This window comes from Phoenix dactylifera, chromosome 17 (genome assembly GCF_051530095.1).
Source record: "Phoenix dactylifera cultivar Ajwa chromosome 17, Ajwa_hap1_PhDact_Kaust_v1.1, whole genome shotgun sequence".
Taxonomy (NCBI): Eukaryota; Viridiplantae; Streptophyta; class Magnoliopsida; order Arecales; family Arecaceae; genus Phoenix; species Phoenix dactylifera.
In genome coordinates, this window is record NC_143206.1 from 16730032 (window position 1) to 16743857 (window position 13826).

Consider the following 13826-nt stretch of genomic DNA (forward strand, 5'->3'; position numbering starts at 1 on the left):
ACAACTCCAATTTAATTAGTCGTACATCTTAATGCATCATGGTAGTAACGCCTTCATGTTAGGAATCCAAATCCACTAACATAAGTTGGTGGTGGTAATATCAGCTAGCTATCCATGTTGTTTGCTTTCCAAGCCATTTCATAAATGATCCTTGTTCCACCCATTATATATTCTTATGCACTCTTTGATGATTCTATGGGACCATTTCTAGCTCCCTCCTTTATCTCCGTGTAAGAGCATCAAGCCATAATTGGTGTTCATTAAGCTCAAGATTTTACTACTTAGTGTTTTACCACTACTTTTTGCATGCTCTCTGGACACTCCTCAAACCCTTCGAAGAGTACGCAGTACATTTTGATAAACCCTCTTCAAAGCTAGCTATCGTGAAATAACTTTACGACACGAAGATTGTCCAACTTCAGTAGATTAACTCCAAGATGGATGTTGGGCTATACTTATTCACTTAAATTTGATAATAAAAGTCAGCATGGTTCCTAGCAAATTAGTCCTCATGCAAAAGAAGCATATTAAGATCTATTCTTCAACTAGGAGCTTTTATACTTCAACCATATCGTCTCTAAAATCAATGAACAAGCAACGAAAGAGATTACTTACGAATGCCCAACCATTAGTAGCTTTTGGTAGCCATAGGAAAGGCTTTCACTATTGAACTTCATGGGTCGAGAGATAAATAACAATGTCAATATTAGAGCTCATATTGATGTTTGTTTGATGGACATGTTGTACTTCGATAACCTCTAGTATTATAATGCAAACTCCTCTAAATTGTCTATCCATGAAGCCCATGAAGCCCACAGCAAATCCGTGAACCCAAAGTGTCCCATCTTAATCCATTACAGATATATTCTTATTTAGGTTAGAGGCTCCTCATGCATTCTTCAGTAAATAACTAGAGAAGTATATATAAAAACCAAATCAAGGAGAGAGAAAGAGAGTATGTGTGGGTGACTGTGTGTGTGAACAATTTCGATTTACAGGACACGGTTCATAAAACAGTTCTTGAAAATATCATGCACTGCATTTACTGAGATCTAGCGAATTATAAACAGATAACACTCAGGAGACCTAGGTTATTCTAATTGCATATATTGAAGCACTAGAGAAACCTAGGTTATTCTAATTGTGTATATTGAAGCAACAGAGGTCCTGAATTCATCTATAATATTTGTATAGGTCTATCTACACCAGCATTAGTCCACTTTGAAATCCAGCAATAGTCTATATGAATTCTGAAGCAACTATGTATGTTGGATACTCCCAAAAACTACTCTTCTCCACTTGTCATTTAACACCATGAGTTGTGGGATGATGTTCCATAGTCATAATTGGTCGCTAGATGTATATTACCCATGACTGCAACTTCCAGTTCGCATGCTTGTGTTTTCTCAGTTTATGTGCTAAAAATAAGGCACCTGTTTCACATCATGTCATGAAATTTTATTGTCTAAATGAAATCTGTGGGTTATGTAGGCTTCCTGTTGTAAGAACATATAATCCCTTATCAGACTCCAAAAATTCTCTTCACATTTCTTATTTGCATCTAAAATTCAAACTCAAAGTAGCTAGTGTAAGTGCCAACAACTGACCCACTTGTCAACATTGTTAGAAGTTGATAGAGAGCAGTTGATAGATCAATCAATATGAAATCACTTTTGAATGTCATATAGTTGCTATTGTTTCACTACTGTCAGAAATAAGTACAGGGTGGCCAGCTGGGAAGAAGTATATTATTCATCCATTGAAAGAAATTTAACTCCTAAAAATTTGATTTTCATCTCATTTAGATCAGTTTGTTACTTATTTTCTGGCAGATTTAGAGCATCACTATGCATGGGATTATGAAACCTTGTCCAATGATGTATCTCACTTTTCAAACCACCTACTAGGTTCTGGTGAGATTCTAGCAGATAAGATGGTGTCTCAGCATCATCATCAGTAATCTTAAGAGTGGGCTTCAAAAATAAATGCATGCAAAGCTTTATTTATACAGCTTATTCTGATATTATTTCTCAAACATTATTTATGCAAGACAAAAATTCTACATGGGTGTATTTGTGCAGTCACATGGACGCAAATTAACTACTTTTGCAATGACACACAGGAGACTACAACTGAAACAGATACACTTAACTACAGAATTCCTTACCAACTTATCGCTTATTTTTCATGTTGCATAAAGAAGTTAATTCATGCTCCAAAAGAGTAACTGAATGGGAGGACGAATAACTTATTTAGAATGATCTCACAATATCTTCATTGCATGATATTTGTGTAAAACAAGATAAGTGTCCTCGCGTGCAAGTGATTTAATCAAATTGTCAATAACAATTTGATAAAAGCTGAAGAAAATGAGGATAAATGGATAAAATAAATCTGACTGCTACATGAAATAGGAGATATGGAATTCAAAAACTACCTGCATGCGTAACTTGTCTTCCTCAATTCCTATAAGAGAACCAAAATTACCAGAAAGAACTTCCAAAGCAGCTTCATACTTCGCTTGTTGTTCCAAAATTGAGATATAAATAACAAGGGCTGGCATTGAATTTGACAAGTTCTCTCAATAAAAGTAACATCACATCTAGAAAAATTAAAGACCTCCAAAAGATTTTTACATAGAAGAACAAGAGAAAGAAAAACAGCCTACCTTCTGGTTCATGCAAGCTATGTGAAGCTATGTGCTTTTTGAGTAAAGCCTCAGCTAATGACAATAGTTTCTCACCCCCACTACCGCATAATACCTACCACAAGCAATGAATCAAACTGTATGAAAAGCATTTTGGTCACTCCAAATTTGTGACATTAGACTTAGAAAGTACAACAAGAAGAAATTAAAAGGTTACATGTAGTGAATAAACAACTAAGCATGGGCTGTCAGCAGCTATATGCCTCAAAGCAAGTATGCACGGCATTTACACTAGGACGACAACAGAATGGTTGGAAAAACAAACTCAGAGAAAGTTAAATTCATTTGGAGTGTGGCAGAGCACAAAACCTAGAATAGGGTCTCATGCCAGCCTAACACCAAACGCAAAATGGGCATAGGTCTGGAATAGGCTGGGCATAGGTCTGGAATAGGCTGGGCATAGGTCAAACCATCTGAAGCTCCTTTTTTGGACAGGTTATTCCGTGTCCATCTTGTAATAGACCTAATTCCCAGTGTCTGTGCCAAATTCACCCCTTTAGATTGTATCCCAGATTTTAACTTTATATTGTAAATTATGTCATATAGATATTATAACAGAAAATCAATATTACAAACATAATATGATATGTTGTATAATATATAATATTACTAGAAGAATACATTTTTTAAGTAAAATAAGAAAATATTATAGAGTTGTTCTCATAATTAAAATATATAATATCTTAATATATCATGATATAGTATAATAATTATTAGTGTTATTAATGTAATAACTTGTTGCAAAATATTGCCACAATAATATATTAATAGTAATTTTACATATAGAATAAGATTATATTATAAAATTATAATGTATTTTATTAAAACTATATTATAACAATTTTAAATATGATCATATATTTTATTAAAAATAATGTTATTGTATGTATTATTTTATTGTGTAATGATATTCTCTTAATATTTTAAATTAATTACCAAAATTCTTTATACTAATATTATGCTATAATATCATGTAATACCATATTGATATGATGAACAATATATCGTCATAATATAATATCATAAAATTATTATTTGGTATTATCATAGGATTCAAAATATTAATATATTTTTTAGTTATATTATATTCTTGGCAAATATACTATACTATAATATTATAATATGGCAATTATGATATATGATATTACTCTTTAACATTAATATTATATCTAAATTATTAATATTATGATTCAAATATCAATATTGTTATATAAAACATACTACAAAAGCAAGGGTAGTTTTGCCATTTTCAAAAAAAATATGGATAGTTTATTCCAATTTTTAGCTTGATCAAAAATTTTGACAGCGAAAGGTTATTTCGTATAAGCACTTGGAATAGCTTTCCTTGTTCTTGTTTTTCTTATACTTCTACCAATTGCCACCTTGACGTGTCGCAAATACAAGAGAAAAGCATGCAACCCTGCTGGACTATGATAAACTAGAACATGTAAGCCATGATTATAATGAAATGGAACAAATAAAAAATGATCAGTCAATTATCTATTGACCAACTGGAATTTAGCACCAGCTTTTCTTATCACGTCCTGCTTCATCTTGTAATCTACCTTGGCCACTCACAAGTCCAAGCTCACTCTATCTACCAAAAACTGCTATTATTTCCACACTTAACAACATTAATTGCTAATAATAACAATGATGGTCAAGTTCCAAAATAGAAGATGATCACAAATATGAAGTCATTCCAAGTATATATGTGACCCCTACAAACTTGATTGATGTTATTTTTTCGATATGGCTTCACATTAGCCTGCTAATTTTAGATTCAAGACCAAAGAGTCTAACATTTTGATGCAGAATAATGAAAGGAAGAAGAGAAGAGGAGGGAAGGAGTAGAAAAGGAGAAGGAAAACAAGAGGGGAGATAAGGAATAGAGAGGATGTAGAGAGAAGGAGATCAAAAGCACAGAAAGGAAGGAGGAAAAGGAGAAGAGAAAAAAGCACTCCCCAGACATGGATTGAGATGAGGGCAAACTTACCCAAATAATGCCTAAAAATTTTTAGCGCAACTTGAAGCCTAAAATTAGCCAACCTAAGACTAATTTGACAAGCCTCAAGCAAGCCCATGATCAATATAAACCTATCCACAGTTACAAGATATCTATGCTAGTTCCATTAAAAGCCTGTCTTATAATTATCATATCTTAAAAAAGTTGATGCTATTCACTTAGGATAATGCTTATCCTTAGCAACAAATCCACACTTCAATAACAGCATATTTGAACATAATTGTCACGAGGTAGCCACACAAATCAAGTGAAGGACGAACACATACGATATCATGACTAGCACATGCATGTTCACCAAATCATAGCTCTTCACCTAGGGTTACAAGGACGCACATCCAACTTCAAAATGCCACCATAACATGCATCCACGAGTCAATAGATGTCAGATGCATGGGATATGCAAAAGAACCAAAAGTCAGGTCTTCAGGGTTAGTAAAGAGTGGAAGTTGTCCAGCAGGCGAGTCCAACACAGCTCTCCACCAAATCCAAACACAAAAGGGATGGGAGCATGCATTGTCAGGGAAGCCAGGGAAAAAGTAGAGAGGCCAAAGGGGAAAAAAAGGACAAGATAGAGCAAACCTGGGAAAACTATTATTTAGAAAACCCTCCATGCTATTGTACACCTTTTCACACTCTCACACTCATCACTTTCCTCTGCACCGCTCATTGCTATTCCCTGACCCTAAGGAAAGAAAATGAGATTGACAGGGAAGGAAACCAGAGTGCAATTATGCTTTCTCGGAAGACATTGAGATGGAATATAATCCAGGTCTTGGATTGGGATATTTGCAGAGCCAAAATGCCTACTTTGCCATCAGTACACCATAGAGAGACCAGTTTACAGCTATTTCGCATGTGATATAGTGATAGTCCTAATCACATGGTGAATGGTAACACAAACCTCAACCAAGAAAGAAAGAAAAAAGAAAAACACAACTAGTGCCCGCAATAAAGGAGCAATTGGAGAGTGACACATCAGTTGTGTATCATTTATTTGAAACTTTTGTGCAATAAAAAAATAGTAAAACAAAAATTTCACACAAAGAAGTTCAAATTTAAAACAAAGATGTTATTACGACTGCTCCATCACTCCCCTATTACTTCAAATATCTTCTAGAAATATTTATCCTTTAATAAAAATATTTTTGTATATTTTCTATAATATGCTTATCATTTGAAGCAAAATTTATTGAAAAATTCTATTTATGACTTGTATTCTATTTTTCTTCATGCTGAATCAGACTCATGTCCATGCTCATATAACATTGTTTTCAACTTCTGATCAAGTAATATTTTTGTTTTATCTTTAGCCATTGGGCGGATTCCCTTTATCTCTTCAGCTGGCTTTTAAAGAATTTTGTCCAAACCTCAATTTTAGCACCTTTTCTCCCTTTACAGTAGATACCTACACAAATATGATTATGTACTTTTGCATGTATAGCATGTGACCAACCATACACCCTTATAACTGTTTTACATCTAGTCATAGCCTTTCATTGGTGACTCAAAAAATTATTGGATATAACAATGCCAGCTGCTCAATGACCCTCTCATTCTTATGCAAGAGGTTATGACCATTAAGGATGATGGAAGTTACACCAACTTGGATAATGTAATGTCACTTGACTTTATAGAACTATGAGGGGAAAGCCAATGTCATTGATAATGTAATGCCTAATCATCACCTTCAACATTTAATCCTAAAACTACTCTACATTTTTCAACAATAAATTTTGACCATCTAAACAACCTTAACATAATCCTCAATGGTTTATCATAATACCGTCACTATGTGATCATAATAGCTCATGTTGGATAAAAATTAGCTGACCTAAAACTGTTTGTATTTTGGGAACTTTTATTTAGGTAACTTTTAGAGTGAATTTTAGAGTTCGAGTTTAAGTAGCATTAGTCTGAAAGGTTCCTACTGTAGAAATATATTGGGCTGTCATAGCATTGTGAGATTTTTTCCTTTTTGTTATTTTAAGTACTTTCTATGTAGTGTATTGTGAGATTCCAAATTTTTTCATTCTAGAAAAAATTTTGGAGATCACTTACATGCAAGATTTGTTGTACCGGTCGGTACCATATCATACCGGATATATCATACCATATCGGTACCGAACAATACACCATCTTGTACCACCGACACTCGGTACATCTCGCCATCTCGTACTGTACTACATACCAACACTGTAATAGGATGGTATCAATACGAGATTCAGCATGGAGAAGGCGAATCTTGCTTACGTGATTAAAGTTCTAGTTTACTTGTAAAAACACAATGGAAAGTTTTAAAAGGACCTATTAGAACTGGCAAAGCATTATATGCGAATCAACTGAAACAAATTAAAATTCAAGGCCAAGTTCAATCATCTTGTTCTCACCTATATCTCTTTAGTCTCTCGCTCCTCTAGTTTCCTCTGATGTTATCTTTGTTTCTGCTTATAACGTTTTTATTCTGCCTAAACTGTTTTCCGAATTTCAGTTATGCATCAATTACACACCCTCACATTTTAGCATGGAACCTTTTAAAACATTTTTACTCCTTTCTACCCCTATCACAAACACCCTACAACAAGCTAATTTGACCTTTTATTTTCTTCTAATTTGAAAATTTCATCACTGCTGCCCCACATACAGGTTTAGGACAGCAAGCAATCATCTTAAATCTATTCCTAATCTAAACCTTTCCCAAGTCCTTCCATCCACCATAGGCCAGCCCTCTCTGGCCCTGCATCAATAGCCCAAATAGGTTTTGCCGGGCCAAATACTACCAAGATACTGGTTGCAAACCACAGGAAATTTAATTTTATATGACCAACAAGGTTATCAATCATGATTGAGAACTCTCTAAGTTTAGAATTTACAAAACTATTATACCCAAAGTATAACCTAATTTCACAACCATTTGGGTATCTGATTCCAAACTTCTTTGCACATTCACTGAACCTTAAAATAAAAAAATGAGCCTGCTCGGATGTGCAAAAGCATAATTCCATGAATATTATATTTTGGTGTGGGAAAGACTATGAGAAGAAAAATGCTATGATAGAAAAGTTTGAAAAATCAGATGAGCCATAGGTTCCATTGTCACAATTGTTTAGGCATTAAAAAACACGTTTTTATTGTTTTGGTTATCTGAATGCCTAGGATTGACTTACCAGTAGCCTCTTGTGAACCATGGAAAAAACTCTTCCACTCAATCATTTCACCTAAATAGTTCCCACTCATGTTGGAAGAAATTGCACAAGTACCATATCAGGCATAGGCTATAAACCCAATATGCTTTTTTATCAAACCATAACTAAGGTAGATTCAGCATGTAGTAAACTAAAATATAGCAACTCAGAAGATTGTTCAATCCCATGAGGCAACAAATATTACAAATGTGTACCAATCATAGGATGCTGCTTTAATATGATCGCGATTAATATAATCACAAAGTGAACTGATGAGTACAAGCCAATACACCTGAATCTACAGAACAGATGCAAATGAAACAAAAAAAGAAAAAGGGCAAGGAATGCATAAAGTGAACATGAAAAACCTGTAATTGTATGCTGCAAACTGCCCAGAGCAAAAACCTTTCTTCACCCGCAATTTTGTACATTTTAATGGCTGTCTGCCAAAAGGCCCATAAACAAGCATTAAATGCTGCAATATAAGACTACTGACATCAAATACCAATTACAAGAAAAGCCAAAGATCAAGAAAAAAAGCAACACGCCACAGATACCATCAAACCTGTTGTTGTTTCACGAATGAGTACTCACGAACATAACAGTTGAAAAGACCCATCATCATTTCTAAGTTGTTTGGATATTTTCCACATGCATGCTCATAGCAAGAAGTAGCCAGATCCACTGTAAGAATATGTGCCCACCAAACTCAAGATGTTCAAAAATATAAGTTGCCAGAACTAGATAACATAATTTAAATGAAGATAAGAATGTAGACTGACAGCGATCAAGCCGTTGGAAAACGATCTGTAAAGTGCTGACAGTGAGGTCATCAACGGGAACCACATTATCTGAATATAACAGCTCCTTGGCATTTAAACAAACACTCAGTGCTTCATCAGGTTTTCCCATCTTCTCCAAAATAAGAGCTTTGAGGGCCTAGCATAAATAAATTTCTAAATCAGACTTGAGGATATTTCACAACCAATTGCAGACCAGAGGAATAAAAGTAAATAACAGGCAGAAAGTAGAACACATGCATGCATGCATGCATGTACACATATATATACAGATACATAAATATATGCAGAAAGACATTGCACTAAATCTAACAGTAATTCAAACAAGAGAATGATCCTAGAATGCTACAAGGATAACAGATGGTCATAATAAGGATGACAGAGATTCTGTTAAAAGGATCTAAAAAGAGAAGTTCAAGGCATAATAGGGCTAGAATGAAAGTTGTGGGAGATGAAGATGGTTTGCAATGCTAATGCCCCCCTTACCATTCAGATAAGTTTCCACCTAAGGTGATGACCCTAAAAAGCGAATACACATATTTCAACAATGACATATAACACGACCGTTGAAACATAAATAACTACATCTTGAGCATAGATTCACCAATATAATGGACTAGAAATGGAAACTCCAGAAAAATGTAAGCAATATTATCTCAGGATTTTAAACCAAAGAACTGATCTAGGTTCAATTAACAACCCAGTCACAAAAAAATAAAAAACTACATTCCTGACCAAAGATCCTTTACTTTCACAAATAACCAACTGAGAAATAGTTTTTTTGGCATCCTAGAAGAAATTGATTTCTCTGAAATTTCTAAAAAATAAATTACAAATAACATTGTGATGCAGCTGTTACAGAACCTGCCACATCTGCTACATCACAACACAGCCTGTCTTGGGTTACATTCACCTGTGATCCTGCTGGGAGGCTACATTTGCTGATGGTAACAGGTGTCCTGGTTCTGGCACAGAACAAATCAAAAATCTGACCATAGCATATTTTACTTTTGTTGAAGGAAGAAAACAACAGATAAAAAAAGAACATCAATGTACCACAGCATAAGGTAGGACACTATGAATGGGACAAATCAAAATATATAGCTTCTTTCTTTTCCACTGGTTTAATTTTGAAATCATATCTTAAATATAACTATAATATCCCGATTTGGGGTTTTAATTTTTTTCAGTCTGGATTAAACCTGAACAAAATCAAGCATTATAACCAACAGGCTGTCTCAGTAGATTGTTTGTTCCCTTTTCAGCTACGACCATTTAAGTGGAGTAAATCAGGTCACATCTCCAGCTACCAAAAATATTAGTCACAGTAATGTGTAGTATCATGACATCTATTCAATAAGAGCTGCACCACATATTAAATAATAAAATTTGAGATCTACCTGAATTTTGACCAAAAAAAATGTTGCTTAAAAATATCTACTTGTCAGTCACATCCAAGAGACTAAAACTTGTTTTTTTTCTCCTTGGTATACTATTTAAGATTCCATTAAATAAACAACAATTAAGATTGCCTTTGTGAAAACCAGGGAAAAACAATATTATAAACTTTCTGTTATTTATGCATTACCATTTTGTGTCACTACAATTGTCAGTTCCTTGCCATGCACATGTTTCCTCTCTTATTTCAACTCTTGCTTTTGACAACCAGAGGCCACTAGCTTGTCAAGCCTGACAAACTTCCAACAATCAATCCAATGAAAGACCCATGCATACAACATGCAAGTTTTCAAACTTTTAGCTACATATCAACTCCCACATTAAATCCTTGCTTGCTCATCTTGATTACTATAGAAACATCACTAAGACAACTTGAAAGCAGTAATGCAATAAAAATAAATAAAAAACAAAAATGTAACATTTAACAAGTTTTATCTAATTACTAAAAAATGTATGTTTAGCATATTTCCATCATATTAGTTATACCATCGTTGAGAAACAAGAAAGGGGTCTGTGTAGCAAATCATAAGTGATGATTTCTCCTACCAACACAATTTACCTTCACAAATCTTATGATCCTCATCAGTCATGTGAAAAGAAAAGAAAAGGTAGACATCCTTGTCACGTGCCCTCACATGCACAAAATTGAATCCTTTCTTATGAACCATTTATTAAGGTAAAGAACTTGACCATTTCAATTTCATTATACAACAATGGAATCAATCAATGCCTATAAAGTAATAAGCCATTCTTCCTGTGTGAATCTCCCGATGTTTTATCGCAAGCCTTTTCATTATCAGCCTTGAACAAAATAGCTTTGCTCGCCTTTCAATTTGCACATAAATAACTTTGAATGCAGTAGATAATAAACAATTCTTTTAGAAATTCTTTCCTGCTAAGTTCCTTTATCGCATTAATAAGTAAATTTTTTGGTCATATTCAAACTTATCTTCTTTCATATGCTTACCAAAGCTTTCTATGTCACATTTCTCCCTAAGGTCAATTTTGACATGCAAGGTGTGGCATCTGGAACCAATTCATTTCAACTATGCTTTGTCAATTACCGCCAGCAGATTCTTCCACTCGTAATCCATTTTTAAAGGTTGTCCGAACAAAACCCCTTTTGGATTGCAAGTCCTTCAGTCTTTACAGAGCATGTGTTTTGGTAAAGACCAAGCTATCCATTTAATGGTATAAAATGATGCAAAACTTCTTAATTAAGTTGACTAATTAGGACAATTACAATTTCTTATACAGCGTACGATCTTCACAATTTTTTACACAAAAATAAAATTTGATACAAAGACGAAAAGAATCGAAATTCAAATTATTGTCTCTATATAATAAATTTCTTTTTAATGATTCTAGTTTTCATTGATCATATTTGCATGTTACTGCTTCCTAGGACTCAGAAAATTATGACAGATGTATAACAGAATAGACTAATCAATTCTACAGATTCAAATTATTGTCTCTATATAATAAATTTCTTTTTCATGATTCTAGTTTTCATTGATCATATTTGCATGTTACTGCTTCCTAGGACTCAGAAAATTATGACAGATGTATAACAGAATAGACTGATCAATTCTACAGTAACAAAGATAACTATTCGTCCGTCTAGTTCACTCCTCATTCCTTTTTTTTATAGACGCAAAACATATCCATGTAGTTGCAAATAAAAGAACAAACCATGTAAATGTTGGAAAGAAATTTTATAGCAATTTTATAGCAAGAAAAAAAAGCAGGTGCCTTTTTCACATTGGTAAGAATCTTGCATTTATTGAAATAAAGCTTGTATGTGAATTATGGAAGTAAGTACGATGATTTATTGAAAAAAATATACAGATTGTTCAAGATTTGTTCTTTTTTCATGTATTCTTGGTGATTGCGTGCGCTAACCGAAACGCTGATGTGCCATTACATCAGTTTCTGAATTTGAGGAGTAAAAAAATCTCCTTTATTTCCAAGAAATATTCTTCTTTAACGTGTTAACAGTTTACAGGTCCAGCTCATTCATATTAATTTTCAAGAATGCAGCTGTTCAAAATATGTGATCTTTCTTTTTTACTCGTCCAATGGTACAACTGTTTCCACAGAACAAAATCAAAAAGTTCCCATGACGAATCTTTCTGCCTTGGAACTGAGTTCTTGATTCATATGCGATCAAAGAAACGGACCAAGAAAGTTTACCCAAAAAAAGTAATGGATCGAGAAAGAGAGAGAATATGATGGGATCCGAAAGAGCTCAGAAAAGGAAATAAAAAAGAAACTTATTATAGAGATGGAAGAATCTTACAAGGGCGTAAGGAGAGTTAGGATACTTGGCGAGGAGACCGACGGCGAGCTTGTGCGCGGTCTTGAACTGCCGGGAGTCGACGGCGTCCCATATCGGCCGGACCCGCCGCTCCGGGATCCCTCCGGCGAGCCCAAACCTGGATGCCATGACGGCTGAGCTTCCGATTTGGGACTAGAGTTTCGGCGGAAAACGGGAAAAAGAGAGCTAGGGTTTCTCGGGTTTCTCTATTCCTCGATGCCCCTCGGACTTCCGAAAGAATAGAAAGGGAGAGGAGTGAGGTTGGAGAGAAATGAGGGCGGGGAGCGGGCGGGGGTTTTTTGATGGACGCCGCACACGCGCCGGGGTCGCATCATAGAACAACAAGGGCAAAGACCTAAGGAATCCCGGTCAGCTGACGTGGCGGACTCCGCTCGCCGTGTCGCGAAAACTGGGAAATTTATGATTATGCCAGCGTTCTGATGTCTCTCTCGTTCTTTTAACTATTATGGCACTGATCAGTAAGACAAAACGGAAGGCGAAGACCTATGCAAGCCGGATCAGCTGACGTGGCCGACTCCGCTTGCCGGCGTTCTTTTCATTTCATGCCAGCGTTCTGGTGTCTCTCTCGTTCTTTTAACTATTATGGCACTGATCGGTAGGACAAAACGGGGTGTGATTTTGTAAGGCGGCTCGCGTCGGTGAAGGAGCGTGAGTTAAATGATTCCTTGGTGACAAGTTAATGAAGCCGAACCGGCGGCTTCTCTCAGAGGAGAGACGCCGGCTCTAAGGCCTCTAGTGCGAATCCGCACGCTCCGTCGCGGTCTTTCGAAAAAAGAATGCATCCAACATTGTTTGGTTTGTTTGGGGTCCACCCAACGGATAGGGCACCAAGAAGACTTTTTCAATAAGGAAAAGGTAGAAAAAAGAATGAGAAAAGTAAACATTCACTTCAGGTATCCAAACACGCTTGTTCGTGTCCTCGGGCGCTTGTCGCCTATCTCTATCCTCTGGTTGTTTAGTTTTTCCTTTCTTTCCCCCTTTTTTTTTTTTCCCTCTCTTATACTTACCTTTATACTGCGACTGGCAATTGCCGCTTTTTATATATGACATGATTCTGTAGGCATCCATCAATGAGCTAGGGGTGGTGATGCTTGTTCTTTTTGTTCAGTATGAGAGTAGCATAATTGGGACACTATATTCATGAGCTAGCATGAACATATGGAATTGTGATGGAATCTAGACAATTAGTGTTTCATTTGTTTTTGGGGTCAATGATGAGCATCCTTCATTAGAAATGAATCTAATATAAAAGATTACATCATAAGAAATATCATCTTTGGAGAAGTTTCAACTTCTCATCGTGCATTGTTTGTAT

The 13826-nt window shown here is 35.2% G+C and overlaps 1 protein-coding gene across 5 annotated transcripts in view; it reads right to left on the reverse strand.

Annotated features, from left to right (window-relative positions):
- The window catches only part of LOC103721500 (Tetratricopeptide repeat (TPR)-like superfamily protein), a 31154-nt gene extending 18267 nt beyond the window's left edge, over positions 1-12887 (reverse strand). For 2 of the 5 annotated variants that reach the window (XR_015974397.2, XM_088713542.2), the window contains exons 1-6: positions 12473-12887; positions 8698-8854; positions 8481-8599; positions 8284-8358; positions 2669-2762; positions 2438-2556 (exon numbers count right to left, since the gene is read on the reverse strand). Coding sequence is in view for 4 of the 5 variants with exons in the window: in XM_088713542.2 (XP_088569668.2) it covers positions 2438-2556; positions 2669-2762; positions 8284-8358; positions 8481-8599; positions 8698-8854; positions 12473-12619 (711 nt within the window). In the remaining variant the exon portion in view is untranslated. Of the gene's footprint in view, positions 1-2437; positions 2557-2668; positions 2763-8283; positions 8391-8480; positions 8600-8697; positions 8855-10303; positions 10405-12472 lie in introns of all 5 variants that reach the window. The other 3 variants (XM_088713543.2, XM_088713545.2, XM_088713544.2) reach the window with 3 other exon arrangements.
- Positions 12888-13826: the final 939 nt, after the last annotated feature.